Raw genomic sequence first — 18,078 nt, 5'->3', positions numbered from 1 at the left:
GCGTCTGTAACGTGTATCCGTCTATTGAAAACAATGAATAAAACACTTTAAAACAAATTTAGAAATACGAATATTTATAATTCACTTATTTGTTATCCAGCAGTTTATTAACAAACATAGTATTTTTGGCGTGTGCGTGTTCATGTTGAAAGGTGGGCTAGATAGGGAAATTAAGAGATAGTGGGCGTGTTCATATTGAAAGTTATGCTACATAGGGAATATCGAGATACAGTGGGCGTGTTCATGGGAATATCGAGATACGGTAGGTTAGATAGGGAATATGGGGGATAGTGGGCGTGTTCATGTTGTGTTTGGACTAGATAGAGAATATTTAGAGATAGTTGATGTGTTCATGTTGAAGGGTGGCTAAATACAGGAATAGTAAAAGGCAAAGGATTTGTTTATGTTGACAGGTCGGCTAAATAGAGATTATAAAGAGACAGAGGAGTTTTCATGTTAAAAGGTGGACCTAATAAGAAAAAGTAATAGACAGATATTGTCATCGTTTGCGACAATTTTTCAATAATGGTATTTTTGTTTTTCCTTTAACAAAGGCATCATTTTCGTATGAGCACTAATACAATTTGTTTTAATGAAAAGCATGTGATCATTTCCATCATATCTGGAAATACGATCGGGTCTTTTCGTAAATTTCCAGGAGACTGGCCGGGCAATTATTCTTTAACCAACAAAAGTACTTTGTTGTTTGACTTTTTAGTGAAGATTAGTTCATCGCATTAGCATCCTGTGTTTAAATGCACTCTTCGATGCTTCTTTATTGATACCTTTTCACGATAGTTGCTTTGATACTGTGATGTTTGAAATTCAATATGTTTTGCGTTGAACATGAAGATCATTTTTCAAATTTATCTTAAAAATGCTTTTACCTATTCCAATTCAGTCTGAGGTTTTTTGAGGCTAACAGTTTTGAGCAAAAAGTTATGCTTATATTGTCTCGTGAATGCACATTGATGAAGATTTCGCAATCTTATTTAAATATTTATAATTGTCTGCGAGGAAATTTCCAAACATAATTTGACTGTTCTCCCTCAACTCAAGCTTTTGTTTCGTATAAACTCTAATTGTGATCGTTTTTGTCGTATTTGGAAAGGCGATCGGTACTCTTCGGGAATTATCGTGAAACGGCGGGCAATATTACTTTAACTCCCACAAAAAAACTTTGTGGTTGCATTTTTTTAAATCAGCCCATCGGAATAGAGTCATGTGCTGAATGTTTACTGAACGATACTTTGTTAATGCTTTTTAACGAAAATGTCTTATGTTTGTGTAATTTGAATCCCGATACCTTTTTTTGACTTTCAACATGAAGACAACTTAATATATAGCCATACACATACGTATCCGAGATAGTAAATTGCCTTTGATCCGTTCAATATAACAAACAGTCAATGGCAGCTACGAAAATAAATAAAACATAGTTTGTCGAATTAATTCGATGATCGTTGAACTCGTAAATACTTCAATTTAACATTGTATCTAATAGAATTATAGAAACGATACCTGTGTATCAGGCATTAATATTTTCAAAGACGAGAACCTGTCCCTCAAGCAAGTTCCGCTGCTGAAAGTTTATATTTTTATAGATAGTAGTGCTTATACCGGTCATAATCCTTCGAATAATTAATCGATAATTTGACTTTTCGATCAAGAAAAGTGTTCTCGGTCAGTGTTATTGATACATATTTGAATTAAAAAAAACCTGCATTGAAAGGTGTTGCCCTTTTATGAATACTAGCATAATATTTGGTATGAGTTGTCTGCAAAAGGAAAAGAAAATAAAGGCAAAGAAGGTGTTCATGTTGAAGATGGACAAGATAAGAACTATCAAGAGACAGTGTATTTGTTCATGTTGAAGGTAGACTAGAAATGTAATATAAAGAAACAATAGTTGTTGGCATGTTGAAGGTCAACTAGACAGGGAATATAAAGAGCCCATTGATGTGTTTGTGTTGGAATCGAACTAGATAGGGACTTTTAAGAGACCACTGATGTGTTTGTGTTGATGTCGAACTAGATAGGGACTTTCAGGAGACCAGTGATGTGTTTATGTTGATGTCGAACTAGATAGGGACTTTTAGGCGACCAGTGATGTGTTTGTGTTGATGTAGAACTGACATCTGATGTTTATATTTATTGCCGACCAGGTATACAATATTAACAGGCAGTAGATGAGTTTATGTTACAGGTGTACTGGATAGGAAATATTAAGGGCATTGGATGTGTTCATGTTGAAAAAGTGGATTACATAAGGAATATTTAGAGACAGTTTACGCCGACATGTTAAAAGGCAAACTAGACAGGAAATATTAAGAGACAGAGGATTCGTTCATGTTAAAGTTGTGCTAGATAGGGAATAAAAGAAGACAGACGGTGTGTTGTTAAAGTGGGCTAAATTATTAAATATCAAGAGCAAGTTTATGTGCATGGTGGGCTAGTTTGGGAATATCAAGAAACAGCATTGGTGTTTATGTTGAAGGTGGACTAGATATGGAATATTACGAATCAGAAATGTGTGCATCTGAAAAGGAAGAATGCAATAAAACATTATATAGGCGTTGGGTGAGTCAGTGTAAAACACGGACAAAATAAGGAATATCCAGGGATTGGTTGTGTTCGTGTTTTGCAAACGGTCTAAAAACGAAATATGTAGAAAAAGTGGATGTGTTTGCATTAAAATGTGGAATAAATAGGAAATATTTAGGGACAGTTGTAATGTTCATGTTGTATGTTTCCTAAATATGGACCATTTAGAGACAGGCATGTGTTCATATTTACACGTGGCCATTCAATATGGAATATTTAGAGAACTTCGATTTATTCATATTACAAATAGAAACCATCTACAGACAATGGATGTGTTCATGTTATAAGTAGGGGTCAATAGGGAATAATAGAAGGCAGTTTTCTCGTTGCTTGTGTACATTCGATATCATACAAGACCTAAGGTTGAATGGGTGTACTTTTACGTAGGCAACGCGAAGTGATATACTATCATAGATCAAACGTCTTAAGAAGTATTTCTCCTGTCACTAGCATACAAATCGGTCCAATAACAATGTGCCGTGTATATTTAAGTGTATTAGGATAGTTGACCACGCGATGTTTATCTACAGTCAGTTGGTTATGTAAGCAAAAACGGACTTCTTTTCAAACTGAAATGTCAGAGAAATACGCTTAACTGTTTCATATATCGAATAATTAGTCCACTGATAACCGACCTACACCATCACTGGCCCATAAAGTTTATCCACTCTGCATGCTAATGACACCGGCAAATAAAATCGCCCAGATTATACATGTCACTTACCCCATCCGTAAATGCTTAAAACGTGCAGTAGTCAACGATAATGAATTCCATTTATGCGGTGAATGACAAAATCTCACTTACAACTGACAATAATTTTCTTTTTGCCGTAGTTGTTCTGAACACTTCATTATTTATGATATTAGTTAACATCCGTGATCTTGAACTCTGTAGTCCGCGACTAGTTAATGTTTGGTGACTGATCCACGTTCATAAATGTTTAATAGCGTTTATGTTCTGAATTGATATTGACATATTGACATGCTTTTACTTTGACTATAAACGTATTAAATTTTGATAACTATTTCTTGGGCACATTCAAACAAGGGCACCTAGTGTTCCGATGTCAACAGGGAAATTACTTGATAACTTTTAAGGCCATTGCTCATGTTTTGATAAACAAAAAAAACATGAAAAAAATAGACTCACCCGATTAAATCCCTCCGCTATGCCAGATAAACTTCCTCCAGCCACGGCACTAATCTAGTACTTTTTCCAAACAAAAATCATACTGCTAACGTACTTCTCAAACAGGATTAAAAAAATACTTTGAATTCGACCCAGAAGGGTCCTATATCTTTTGTGTCGTACAATGGAAGAAAACACGTGTTTACATACCTTTCAGACTATTTCTTTCAACTTTATATAAAGCGTTGTAATATCTTCAACTTAATTCTAATTTCCTTTGAGTGTCTCGGTTTATAACAAGAAGTCTTGTGTATTGGTCTCGTTAATACATTTAACTGCAAACTTTGCATTTTTTGTCAGATATTCTTACGGTTTTCGCTAAATTACAATAATGATATGTCTATTTAACAGGATCAGCTCTAGATTTATAAGTGTTACTGCAAACTTTGCATTTTTTGCAATTTTTATATACAGAATTAATTCATATTGTTTTGTTAAGAAACACTAGTCCATTTATATTATTTGGATTGTAATTAAATCGTTATGGTATTATTAGATTGCTTATGATAATCAAGTTTAGTGTTGCTAACACCTAATTTAGATTTAGAAATGTTATATGTGTTAAACGCATTTATATATTCAGACACCTGTGCATCCGGCGCGTTCCTTTGCTCTTCCGGAAGGTGTATACGGGAGAGTTACGTATGCAATGGACTTTCAAACTGCCCGGATGGAAGTGATGAGGAAAACTGTGGTAAGTGAAATTTATCATTTCATAATTATTGCTGTTTATACAGATCATAAACCGTCGAATTAGAAATTCAAAATCGAGCTGTTCCCTGTTAGTATAACGTTTATGTCCAGCATTTTTTTCTGACGTGTATATGTTTGTTAGATGTAAAGTTTCGTAACCTCCTTTTCAAAATCACGAAATAAATAACACATCCATTTAAAACAAGACAGTTGTTGTGTTCATGGTAAACGGTGGACTAAATTTGGAATATGCAGAGACAGAGAATGTATTAATTTTAAACGGTTGACTGAAAAGAGGCAGTAAATGGTCCATGCTAAATTCTTTTCTTAAAACGGAATATTTAGAGACTGTGGATGGGTTAATATTAAAAATGGACTGGAGGAGACATAATAAGATACAATGAATGTATTCATGTAATATGGAATATGCAGACAGTGGAACCGATGTGTTGAATGCTGATTCGTGATTGACTACAAACAGATTATTTAGAGACAGTGAAAGTGCTCATAAAATAGTAGACTATAGTGGAAGTATTTAGACAAAGTATATGTGTTAATATGTAAAAGTAGATTAAAAAGAAAATATTGAGATAGTGGATGTGTTCATGTGAAATGGTTGACTACGAACGGTGTTTTAAAGGCGGTGGATGTGCTTATGTTTAAAAGTGGTTTTATTAGGAATTATTTATATGTTAAAAGATGGACTATTAAGATAGGGAATGCTAGGTAATAATTTTTGTATTTATTTAACATGCTAGAGAAAATGAGATATACTATGCTAATTGGTTGATAAAGTGGGATTGTGTCACATATGGCTCGCAGAAAGTCCAAAGTACACGTGAGCTCTGCATAAGTATTTCTCAAACAGAATAAGATTTTTTTCAAAAAGAAAAGGTCGTATTTTTGCGTCGTATTGCGGAAGTAGATGCGAACTAAGATAGTCAAAAACATATTTCCAATTACAAATAACATAAACTTTGAAACCTGTATTAAATGTGCATTTAAAAATTCCAGATAAATAAACGTTGAATACAAAGGTGCATGAAATAAAATTAGTTAATTACAAATACAAAAATATGTGGAAATATTCCATTCGAAAGCAGGCATTTTAGCAAATATGTGATATTTCATAGCCATTTAACATCCAAATACCAAATGTATTATATAAGAACGAATTTCAATAATTAAAAGTTAAAAAAAAAAACAACAAAACTATTAATCAAATAAAGCGTGATTATAGTATAAGTAGAGTACACATATTCATTCGTAATCACAAGTGTAAACAAACTCAAGTATACAACAACCAAAGATATAAAACATTTTTTGTTATTTCTTTATTTGTGACAACCACCACATATTTTCATTGTAAACTTACGACAAATTTTGAATAGGGAACAAAGTGAACCGAATTCAAAAAGAAACACATGCTGATGGAGCGCAAATTGTCAGTTACAAATTCATTTAAACACAGAGTGGAGTAAGACCCTGATCTTTTTTCATTACATAATTAACTAGATGACTTTTGAACCATATAACAACATTTGCACACAACTGCAATACATGTTTATATACCTTTCAAACCATTTCTTTTAATTTGGTTTTATTGCAGTTTCACTCTTTAGATTAAAATGTGTAGTTGCGGAAATTTAAATTGCTGCAGATGTCGCTGTCAAGATATTCTTATCGTTTTCGACGAAATTCCCTATTATGGTATGTCTGATTCCGCTCTCGCACTTGCTTTACTTTCGTACAAACTCTAGCCACATTTTTATTTTCTAAAAGATGGGATTGTCTCCGTCAAATCTTAAAAGGCGATCAGGAGTTTTAGGAATTACGTCAGACGGTCGGGAAATATTTTAAAGTGTACAAACAAAAATCCTTGGTTTAAATATTGAGTGAAAACAGACAATCGGCATTGAATCATGTGCTTACAGTTAATAGTTTAAACAATGCTTCAATTTGGAAGCCTATGGAAGTAAGGTGTGTTGTTTTTGTGTTATTTGTGCCCTGAAACTGTTTATGAATATGAACAAGAAAACACATTTAATATAAAACAATACGCAATCTTTACCAAGGAATAATAGTTAGCCTTTCAGTTCAAAAGGTGAAGATATAAAACACTTTCACTGCCAGCAATGAATCACAATGACGGTGATTTGTAAAATATATCTTATTACGATTACATTACCCGTAAACACTATAATAGTTCAACATTTTTTCGACATACCAATATTAAATTAAATCGTAGTATGAAAACAAGACTAGAACCATTAAATAATTTAATTGTCAGTGAAAAGTTAAGACATAATAGTGTTGGCAACGAATGATTAAGTATGGTAATGCTTACACCAAATTTAAAATTATAAAATGTTACAAATGTATTGGATGCAAATATATGTTCAGACACCTGTGCATTCAACGATATAAAAGAAACATTGGAAGTGTTTATGGTATAACGTGGACAAAAAAAGGGAATTTTAAAGACGAAAAACTGAGTGTGTTTATTTTTAACGGCAGTGTTAGAGGGAATATTAAGAAGACAGAAGTTGTTCATGTTTAAATGTTTACTCACTAGGGGAAAATTAAGAGATGGTGGATGTGTTCCTGTTAGAAGGTGGACTAGGAAGGGAATAGCAAAAGACATTAGACATGCTTATGTTAAGTGTTGGCAAAATGATGTTATATATAGAGTCAGTAGAAATATTCATGCTGAAGGCGAACTAAAACGGAATTAGTAAGTGACGGTGAATGTTAACGTACGGCTAAATAGGGAATAGTAAGAGACATTAAATGCTTTTATGTAAATAGTTGGACTCGATTGAAAATAATTAAGAGACAATATATGTGTTTATGTTAAAAGATGGACCAGATAGGGAATATTAAGAGACAGTGGCTGTGTTTATGTTGAAGATGTGCTAAATAGGGAATATGAAAAGACAGTGGATATGATAATGTTGAAGGTGGACTAGATAAGGAACACGAAAAACAGTGGATATGTTAATGATGAAGGTGGACTAGATAGGAACATAGTATGTATTCGTGTTTAAACATGAACTACATATTCATTTTTAAGAGACAATGGATGTTGTCATGTTGTAGATAGGAGCATTTAAGAGAAAATTGATGCAGTTGTGTTAAAGATGCGCCAGACAGGTATTATTAAGAGACAGAGGAAGTGTAACAAAGTGGCCGATATATATATATTGATGTGAATAAATAATGTATTGATATTGTAGTTATAAAAAGATGTTGAGGTGGTATACAAACAACTCGGCTTGGGTTTTATTCATATTGTAATTTAACTTACAGATAACATTTTAAGTATAAATAAAAGTCAATGCGTTACGTAAACATCGTATGGTACTAAAGTTATGATAAGTAGAAATAATGTTTTAGAATGTTTGATACTTATCATCAAACGCTGTCCATCTACGGGAGCTTTGTTCCGACAAAGTTAGTATTTCTTGTGCGTTGAATTATGGAGTAAACGTGAACTTTATGTTTTTGTTCGAAATCAGATTTCATTTTGGAAAAAGTTTGAATGTGTATTTGAATATATTTTTATGTCCATTATTAACTTTATTTATAATAATTAAACCCTCGACATAAACGCGCATAACAGAACTCAACATGGTGTTTAGAGTTAATTTCAAATTAATATGGCATGTATATACACACGTATATCAGAACGAAACACATTCACATTGTTGTTATCTTTAAATATTAAAAGCCAAAATATTGTTTCATAGTAAACTGCTGAAGACGGCAATGTGAACAAAACATTGAAATGTATTTGCACATTGCAAGCAACAAATGGACTTAGCCTTTAAATACAGTATGTAGTATGCCCGTGAGATTCAGGCAAGTGTTATTAATCAATTTACTAGATGTTTGAAAATCATAAAACAATATTTGTAAAAATAAAATAAATGTATGTCCATTTGCCTGTACGATCATTTCTTTCTTCTACATTATAATTGTTGTTTTCTTTTCAATTTCAGTTTGATTTCATTACAATTTTACTCATTAATCCAAAATGTCTAATGAATTTTGGGCGTAAATGCACATTGTGTGGCGACGTTTATTTTTAACTTAACTGTTTTGCCCAAAACTTGACACACTGCAGTGGAAGAGATACAAAGATGTAAATTTCTTCAAGCTTTTATGTAATTCTTTAATTCACACAAACGTATGCTTAAAATTTATTCACAAATCCAAATAGTAAGCAATAATCCAATTTCGTTTTATATTAAATAAAGATGGTTCACAAATGTTATCTTTAAAATAATCTGATATAATGTAAGTCCTTAAAGATCCAAATTTAATTTATCTCTGGCGAATATAAATCGCACGGCTTTATATACTAAGTATTAGAGCTTGAAATGCTCGAGAATTCCGATTACATGTTATCACCGGCGGTCCAAATTCCCCGTTAAAATAATCCGTAATGTAAACTTAAGCTGTACAATGACGTATAGTAAAAGTTTAACATGTAAAAATGTAGTACATGATTATCGGAGCGAGTACACCTTTTTAAGAGTTACATACAAAGCTTTAACAACTTTGGTTATATGCAATAATAACATTAAGTAAATCACCATCTATATGGCAATTGAGACATGTTACTTAACAAGTATAACAGTTATGCATGAAGTCAATGTCACTCTCGCGACAATTCGTGACAGTCCGACCGTCGAAAGTGAAGTACAACCTGTGTCCTTTGAAATGCATGAAGCGTATTTTATAGGTTCGGTTAAGCAATCAAGTTTGCACTATCACAATGTTTAATCCTTTCAAAAGTTTGCCATCAATCACAATGATGAATGCTTGGTCGTCGTGGTAATTATACAGACCCAAGATTTCGCAGTTTTCTGTTTTATATTTGTCTTCGTTTGCGACCAATTTCCCAATTAAAGAATGTCTGTTTTCACTCCAGCACAGGGTTTTTATCATTTGGACTCTAATCAAATTATTATTCGCGGATAACCCGTGATCATTTCCGCAATATCTGAAAGGCGACAGGATCGGATGGTTCGGATATTCACAAGCGACCCAATGATAAGGCCGGCCCAAGTTCGGTAACCAACAAATAGTTATGTTGAAATATAAGTTTCACTTAGAGCAAAAAGTCTTGTTTATTGGTCACGTTAATGTACATTGCTGTCATTCCCAACTAAGGTCTGTCTCTTTCCCTTTAACACAGTCTATATTTGAGTATGATCTCTAACCTTAATAAATCAAACGTGATCGTTTTCGCCATATTCAAAAAGGTGATCAGGACATTTTGGAAATTCCCATGAGACTGCCAGCCGGCCGGTCAGTATTCCATTTCCCTCGAAAAAACTTTTTATAGTTGGAATATTTAAAATTTAAAATACGTCCATCGCAATGGAATCATGCTTTATGGATGCCTTTTTCACAATAGGTGTGTCTTTTGTATGTTATTTAAATCCAAATATATAAATTATGACCTTGAAAATGAATACAACATAATATATAACCATACGCGATCGTTATTGATGAATAATACTTTGCCTTCTAATACAATGTAGTTCAAAAATTGGGAGTAACATAATAAAACAGTCCCAGGCAGCAATTAGTAACAAAGACATTAATTAGTCAAATTTGTCCGATGATTGTTGAACCTTAAACAGTATAATATAATATTTTAACTACACAATGGATTAAGTTGTAGTAAAAAAACAAAACCAGTCATTTTTATTTAGTTCCATGCTCATTGGAAACAAAAGGCAGTGGGGTTTTGGGGCTATAAAATATTCAAAACAGTGTTGTTAACATCGAATAGGAAAAAAATGATACCTGTACCTGCATTTTATGCATTAATATATAAAGAGACAAGAGCCTGTGCATCTAACAGTTTCTGTTGCTCTACTGGGAAATGCATCAGCAACGATATCGTATGTTATGACATATCATGAGCTGTGATGATGGATGATGGAAGTACTGAGGAATAACGATACCTTTTTATAATGTAATCATAATGTTTAAGTTGTAAAAACTGCCTTGGTTAAAATGACTCCTAGCATCGTTATTGCACTTTTCATAAAACTAATACCGACTGTATTCATGAACACAATAACTTAGCTAAAAACAATTGTCTAAATCTAACATATTTTGCTTTAAAAGTGCCCTGTTTATTCCTATTATCGGGCGACATTAAGTCTAACCATGGACCAAATGATGATCAAGCTACAAGCTTTCCAATTCTGCAACGCAAAATGAGAATAATGCGATCAAAATTAGACTAAATCAAAGATCAGCTTTAAAAACTTTGTTTTGCGTAGAAACATCCTTCTCCTGGTATTAATGATACTAATGTCATATTAAAGAATATTAAAAAATAACATTAATTTGATGTTATAAAATCCCATTTATTTGTTAAAATCCTGACTTCTAGGAGATAGTTTTATATTTAAAAATATGCACCCCGGGTAAATAGATATGATGTTGTTAAAATCTGTCGTTCCAGGCATTTGTTGTTCCATACATTTCTTTTAAATATCATATCATATTGCTATCAGTATATCAATGGTTGATATTTCTCTTTCAACAGGAATTAAATCTGCAAGGGGTAATCTTTTAACAAATTGTTTGACTTGATCTTTTTATGAGACAACTAATTGAATTTTTTTCTATGTTACCACTGATTGTCGGAAATATGTTAGCAGTCACGGTCATGATATCTCCATTTATCAATTTGATTTGAACTTGTGTTGACGTTCTCTTTATTGTTGAGGGTTTGACTTTACCAAACGTTACAAGTTTTATGTCTTATTCTTGTTCAGATTTCAGTCCCAATAGTTTTGCCAATCGTTCTGTTATGTATGTACGTTGAGATCCAGAATCCAAAAGAAGTCTTGCACTTTTACCGCTGTTATGTCCAGGTTTAAAAACATCCGTCTTTGCCGTTTGCATTAGCACAATTTCGTTTGATGCTACCATAACCGGTGTTCAGCACATGCGTCTGGAATTACAGGCTCTTCAGTCAAGTTTGACATTTCATCAGCAAGATTGGTATTTGAAGCCTTTTCTCCAAAATTCTTTGGGCATAAATTTATATGGTGTTTACTGTAAATCCCACAATGAACACACACTATCTTTGTCTTGCAATCATTTATCATATGGACTTCTTTTAAACATTTGTAACATGACTCTTTTAAAACCTGTCTTCTTTCTTCAGTCGTTTTCAATTTGCTGCATTCGTCATTCCTATGATTTTCTTTGCAATATCTGCATTTGTTTCCTTACTCTTTAGATTGCTTTGCTCCTGTTTAGAGTGCTTCTACAGAACTTGATGCTTTGTTCTCATATTTTACAAAATTCGACCCTGAATTCCTCTCTGGACTGTATCCCTTAAACGTACGTCTTTCACTTTCTTTATGTCCTGAAACAATCTTGCCAGCCTTTTTATTAGTAATAATGAATTCGCTTGCACTCTTTTGTAATTCTTGCTGTCTTAAAACATTTGGCGGGACTTAGGATGTTATTATTGACACAAATTACGTTTTGATTCACATTTTCTCCCAGTACTTTCCAACTTCAAAGAACTGTCTGTGGTTTCCATGAATTGCCTCAAACTATCAACACAAAATGTTGCGGGAGATATATTTATCATTTCTTTGTAATGCATATCGATTACTTCTTGTTTGTTTCCGAATCTCTTCTTTAGTATTTCCACTGCAATACGGTAAGTATCGTTCGATAAGGCAAGTCCTTCAATTACACGCTGTGCCTCATCTTTTATTTTACTTTTGAGATAATTAAACCTTCCAATGTTAGACAGTTTTCCATTGTTATGTTCACTACACTCAAACGAGTCCAAAAAGCTGTCCATTTGAGTTTATATCCGTTGAAGTAGCATATATACAACTTCGGAAGTTTTACAGAAACACTTTTTTATTTTAAATAAACTTTTGTTTTCTTGCATTTTTAATAGATCAGAATCAACAGATCCTTCTAGTTTCTTTGGCTTCGCATCACTTTAATCGAATATTTCATTATCGTTTTCAAGAGATTCAGCATTGTAACGCTTACGGCACTTAGTATATGATTCCAACTTGTTTGTGTAATAGACTTTCACCTTTTTTTTCTAATCCACAATATTTTGCAAAACAATCACTTTTATAAATTCGTTTTGCTTCTTATGCTTCCGGTTGTTGTTATTAGTCCCGGATTCCGGCACCATTCAATGTGTCGAAGTTTCTTTTTAACTTATTCATTTGGCCCCAGATTTCGCAGTTTTCTGTCTTATATTTGTCCTCGTTTGCGACCAAATTCTCAATTAAAGAATGTCTGTTTTCAATCCAGCACAGTTGGGAGTAACATAAAAAAATAGTCCCTTGCAGGAATGAGAAACAAAGACAATAATAGGTCAAATGTATCCGATGATCGTTGAACCTTTAACAGTATAATGTAATATTTAAACTATAAATTGGATTATTATTAAAGTTGTAGCATAAAAACAACACCATTTTTATTTAGTTACATGCACATTTGAGCAAAAGACACTGTTTTTTTTTAGGGTATAACGGATTCCAAACAGTATTGCTAACATCGAATAGGTAATAAAAAAAGATACCTGCATTATAAGCATTAATATATAAAGATACAAAAAACGCGTGCATCTAACAATTTCTGTTGCTCTACTGGGCAATGCATCAGCAACGAGTTCGTATGTAATGGCATCATATTAGCTTCGATGATGGACGATGGAAGTTATGAGGAATAACGATATCTTTTTAGAATGTTATTATAGTGTTTAAGTTGTAAAAACTGCCTTGGATAAAATGACTCCTAGCATCGTTATTGCACTTTGCATAAAACTTGCCCCGACTGTATTCATGAACACAATAACTTAGCTAAAAACAATTGTCTAAATCTAACATATTTTGCTTTAAAAGTGCCCTGTTTATTCCTAATATCGTGCGACATTGAGTCTACCCAAGGACCAAATGGTGATCAGGCGACAAGCTTTTCAAATCTGCAGCGCAATATCAAAATAATGCGATCAAAATTAGACTGCATCAAAGATCAGCTTTAAAAACGTAGATAGTTTATGTTTTGCGCAGAAACATCTCTATCCTGATATTAATGATGCTAGTGTCATATTAAAGAAAATGAAAAATGGAAATTAATTTGATGTAAAAAATCCCATTTATTTGTTAAAATCCTGACTTCTAGGAGATAATTTCCTATTTAAAAATATGAAACCCGGGTAAATATATATGATATGTTTTGTTAAAATCTGTCGTTCCAGGCATTTGTTGTTCCATACATTTATTTTAAATATAATATCGAGTTGAAATATGTTGTTCCATACATATATTTTAAATATCATATCGTGTTGCAATATTTTATTCATATATATGTGTAATATGCACATGTGTAATATAAAAATGTCACAACACATGTTTGTAGGCAATTCAATTGGAAGCATTTTTAATGATATCATAAAGTAGTTCATTTCCCGTCTTAACAGAAGAGGAAAAGGTGATATCACTTCATGATTTTATCAATAGAATCATTTTCAAACGTTCGTCACTTCTGATATTTGACCAAGTAATAACGCCATAAACATTCTAAAAATTATGATGTGATGTCATCTAACTAGGGACGACGACACAATTTGAAAGAAAGCAATATTCATTAAAAGTTTATTGTTTTATGTTGTTTATCTTACTTGATATCATACCAGTATTCACACAAACTTTTAGCGGAATTAAAATGATCGGATATATAATTTGTTTTAATGATTCCGGGTACTACAATAAAGAAATGCGTGTAGCGCGGGAAATGGTTATTGCTTTGTCAGTTAATGGTATTTAGCCAATTATTAACGAAGGTAAATCAAGAAATTGCAGATGTTTTAACAATACAACTTTAAAACAGAAGCATGTATGCTTATTGAGTGCAGCAAAATGAGATAACGTTGTTTGCATTTTAGAGCACATTTTAACAAATAAGAAATTTAGGCAAAAAAGGTTGTGCCTTACACATTTCGACATCATGAATTTCTGTCACTTACTTCGTCATAAAAGATTGATTTTGTATAAATTTTAATAAAAAAATCGTTGCTCGTTTTAATTATCTTTTATGTTTATTGATATGGTTTGGTTCGATTTAAATTTAGTAATATATTTTGTTCATAGTGGCGTTTTTCAAGACTAGCAAAATGTGTACTATTTTTTTCATTATATTCTACATGTTGTGCTTTTGACTTTAATTTCAATCCGTTTTTCTGTAGTTATTATATGTAATTCTTGTTTAAGAACACCTATATCTTCTATCTGATTGCAATTATTACTTAAGTGTGTTTTATAAGTAATATATTGATTCTTCCGATTAAATCGTTTTCATTTTGTACTATTTCTTTTTTAGTCTCTTTGATTAGTTCCCATAGTGTATTTGGGTTAGAGTTACTATTCACTTGTATGATTTTAAAGTAACTTGGTCCTCTCATTAGCTCTTGCGTGTTAAGACTTAGGCCTAAAAAAACCATTTGGTTCGGGTTACCCGACCCTACCTACGGAATAGGCGTCGACCCTATCGTTTTTATAGTCAGTTTGAAAAAAAATAAATAAAGACTATAAAAAAAAATAAAAAAATAAAAAAAATCTTTTTTTTTTTGGTGCTTTTCAATATGTGGTTTAAAACCTTAAATGCTAATATAGACGATAACTTAAACACCATTCTCCAATGATGAAAATGACATTCTTATATAAAGTCTAATAAAAAAAAAAAGCCTACCTACCCTACCTATTTTTGAAAAGGATGTAACCCGAACCAAACATTTTTTTTTAGGCCTTAGTATTACTGTTGAATGGTCTGTTTTAAATCTTGGTTTAATACTACTGTTAGGTATTGTATTGCGTAAGTAATCAGAAATGAGAAAATAATCCAGACAAGAGAATATTACTGGTTTTGTATTAGAATGCCAAGTATATTGGTGTAAATTTGGATTGTTTTCGCGCCAAATATCAATCAAGTTATAATTATATATTATTCTGTTAAGTGTTGCTTGACATTTTTATTTGTATCTGTTCTATCATTCTTCTTGTCAATGGAAGGGTTAAGCACAGTGTTGAAGTGACCTCCAATTATTATATTTTGTTCATTATTGTCAACTACAAACATTTCTAATCTGTCGAACAACGTTGTTTTGTCAGCATTTAGCCCATAATCATTAACTTAAGTAATATATTTATTATGAATTTGTATTTCTTAGGTAATTAGCCCACCAGCTGCTAGCTCATAAGAATTTAAGCATTTAACATTCGATTCTTTATTTACAAGTAAGGCAACGCCTCCTTTATTATATTTATTTCCACTAGAAATGAAAAACCTTTCTACTCTCAAAGAAAGACTTGTTGAATGGGGTTTTTTTTTGTACAAATATTATATCATTATTTTTAGACTCTAGATATTTAGATACTGTAAGGCGTTTTTGCTTATGCCGAGTCCTTTAGTATTTAAAGTACAGAACGTGATACTTATTATTTGAGGATTGAAAAAAAGTGAAATATTTTCCTAGGAATTGACCAGTTATCTCTCAAAAATATTCGTTACGAAAACATTGTGGCATTAATACTATATTTGCCAAGAAAAATGATTAAATAATAGCTTTGTCAAGAGTACAATGGTAATTTTCAGATAATTTGCAAAGTGATGTATTTTATGATTTGAAATTATGCATTAGCATCGTTGCAATATAACTTTACCAACAAACAGTATAATAACATGTTATCAATAATGCTATGTTTAAGCGCGATCGCAAAAACATGTCATGCTTTTTTCAGATATTCAAAGAGATAAACACCATTGAATACATACAGCAATCGTCAAATGAAAAGTAATATAATTTACAAAATTATTGATTTCGTACAAGTGAAAAAATAATAGAACAATCGTGTAATTATATCTGAAAAAAGTCTCATTTGCTCATGTCATTGAACAAAACGCGTCAAAACAGTTTAAAAAATCAATTTTATATAAAATGTATCAAAATATAGCTTAGTTAAAAAGGTACCAAAACTACCAAAAATATAGTAATCCTTTAACGTGTCAACATACATGCTCTAGCACAATTTAGCAGTTGCTAAGTATCCTAAAATAAGCTATTGACACTATATTTAGTTTTTTGCAAGAACAAAACCGCACATGATTAAATTGTCTTATGAGTTACTTAAATATTATCGTACTAATTATAAAAAATGTATGGCTTATGCGACTGGTCATATTTATCGTACATCATATTTCATAATCCACTATACGAAGCAATGTGTATATATGGCTCCTAGCAACTAGACTGCCATGCACTAATATATATTTGACTCAGTTTTAAGGTATGCATTCTAATCGTATATCCCATTAGTAGACATATCATATTTATATGTATCACTAGATGACAGAAAAAAACTTGATGAAAACAAATTATTTTATCAGGTATACTTGATTTATGGGTATAAATCTAACTTCTATATGGATTTCCGAAAAAAGAAGTTATATCTCCGGCAAGACCATGGGTTCTGAAAAGTTTAGAAATTTAAATAATTTTGTTTTTTTTATTTTTTTATTTTAGGGTACAATAACACCATTGACAGTTTTCGCTGCACATTTTTGACAAAAAATAAATAAATCATTCCGAGCATTTAAAATGACCTAGATATTGGTAGTCTTAACATATATGGATTGAGCTACGAAGTGGAAAAGGAACCTTATTTGTTATGTTCTATAAATTTAGGAAATACATTAACAAGCCATGATATGAATATAAGACAGTTGCTGAAGACTAGCATTTATTTTTTGTATTTTACCAATCATAAATTCAGCTGCATCGTGCGATATTTGGCTTTCGTACATACTTGTAATAAATGGAATAATCTTTAATAAAAAATGCCAGGAATGATATGTAATTATTTGTTTATTTTTCCAATATTCATCCTTTTAAGCGATGGATGGTCATTGGCGTATCATTTTCTCGACAACTTATGACCATTTGTTTACTTATATTTCCACAGCAACCACATATTTCGTCTAGACTTACTTTGACTGCATTTACAATCCGTGTTTTAAACAACCGAATGGATTAAAGATACAAAACATGAATCATCATTATTTTCTTTGTTGCAATATGAAAAGAATCGGCGAGCCGAATACTACTGAAAGTGTTTTTTGGTTAAAATACCACTATTATAAAATAATGGGACGATTATTTAGAAATCTGGTAAAGCTATCAACGTGATTAACGATATTGTTTGTAACGTTTAAATGTCAACCTTTTGATGATGGACACATTTATTAAAATAATTAAATTGTCTATAAACATGTGTTTTGATACTGTTTTCTTACACATGCGCATATTACACACACATATATATACATGAAGAAAACAAACTACAACACCTGAAAAAGTTGTCTCAAATCTTTGTTAGAAAGACTGCAGATCATAAGTGTTTCCATTGAGCCTTCAGAGCAGTCAATATTTTAAAGTGCACAACGATGACGTTAACAAAGTTGTTAACTTTATCAAAGTTCTGAACAATCGGCCCAATATGTCTCAAATTATTAATGAT

General features: G+C 31.9%; 1 protein-coding gene across 4 annotated transcripts in view; it reads left to right on the top strand.

Moving 5' to 3' along the window:
* LOC128222502 (low-density lipoprotein receptor-related protein 2-like) overlaps positions 1–18,078 on the top strand; it is a 588,217-nt gene that overhangs the window by 440,508 nt on the left and 129,631 nt on the right. For all 4 annotated transcript variants that reach the window (XM_052931539.1, XM_052931542.1, XM_052931540.1 and 1 more), the window contains one exon: positions 4,377–4,487. In XM_052931539.1, coding sequence (XP_052787499.1) covers positions 4,377–4,487 — 111 coding nt within the window. The remainder of the gene's footprint in view (positions 1–4,376; positions 4,488–18,078) is intronic.

Source organism: Mya arenaria, chromosome 16, assembly GCF_026914265.1.
Source record: "Mya arenaria isolate MELC-2E11 chromosome 16, ASM2691426v1".
Classification (NCBI taxonomy): Eukaryota; Metazoa; Mollusca; class Bivalvia; order Myida; family Myidae; genus Mya; species Mya arenaria.
This window is presented reverse-complemented; position numbering and strand designations above follow the sequence as displayed.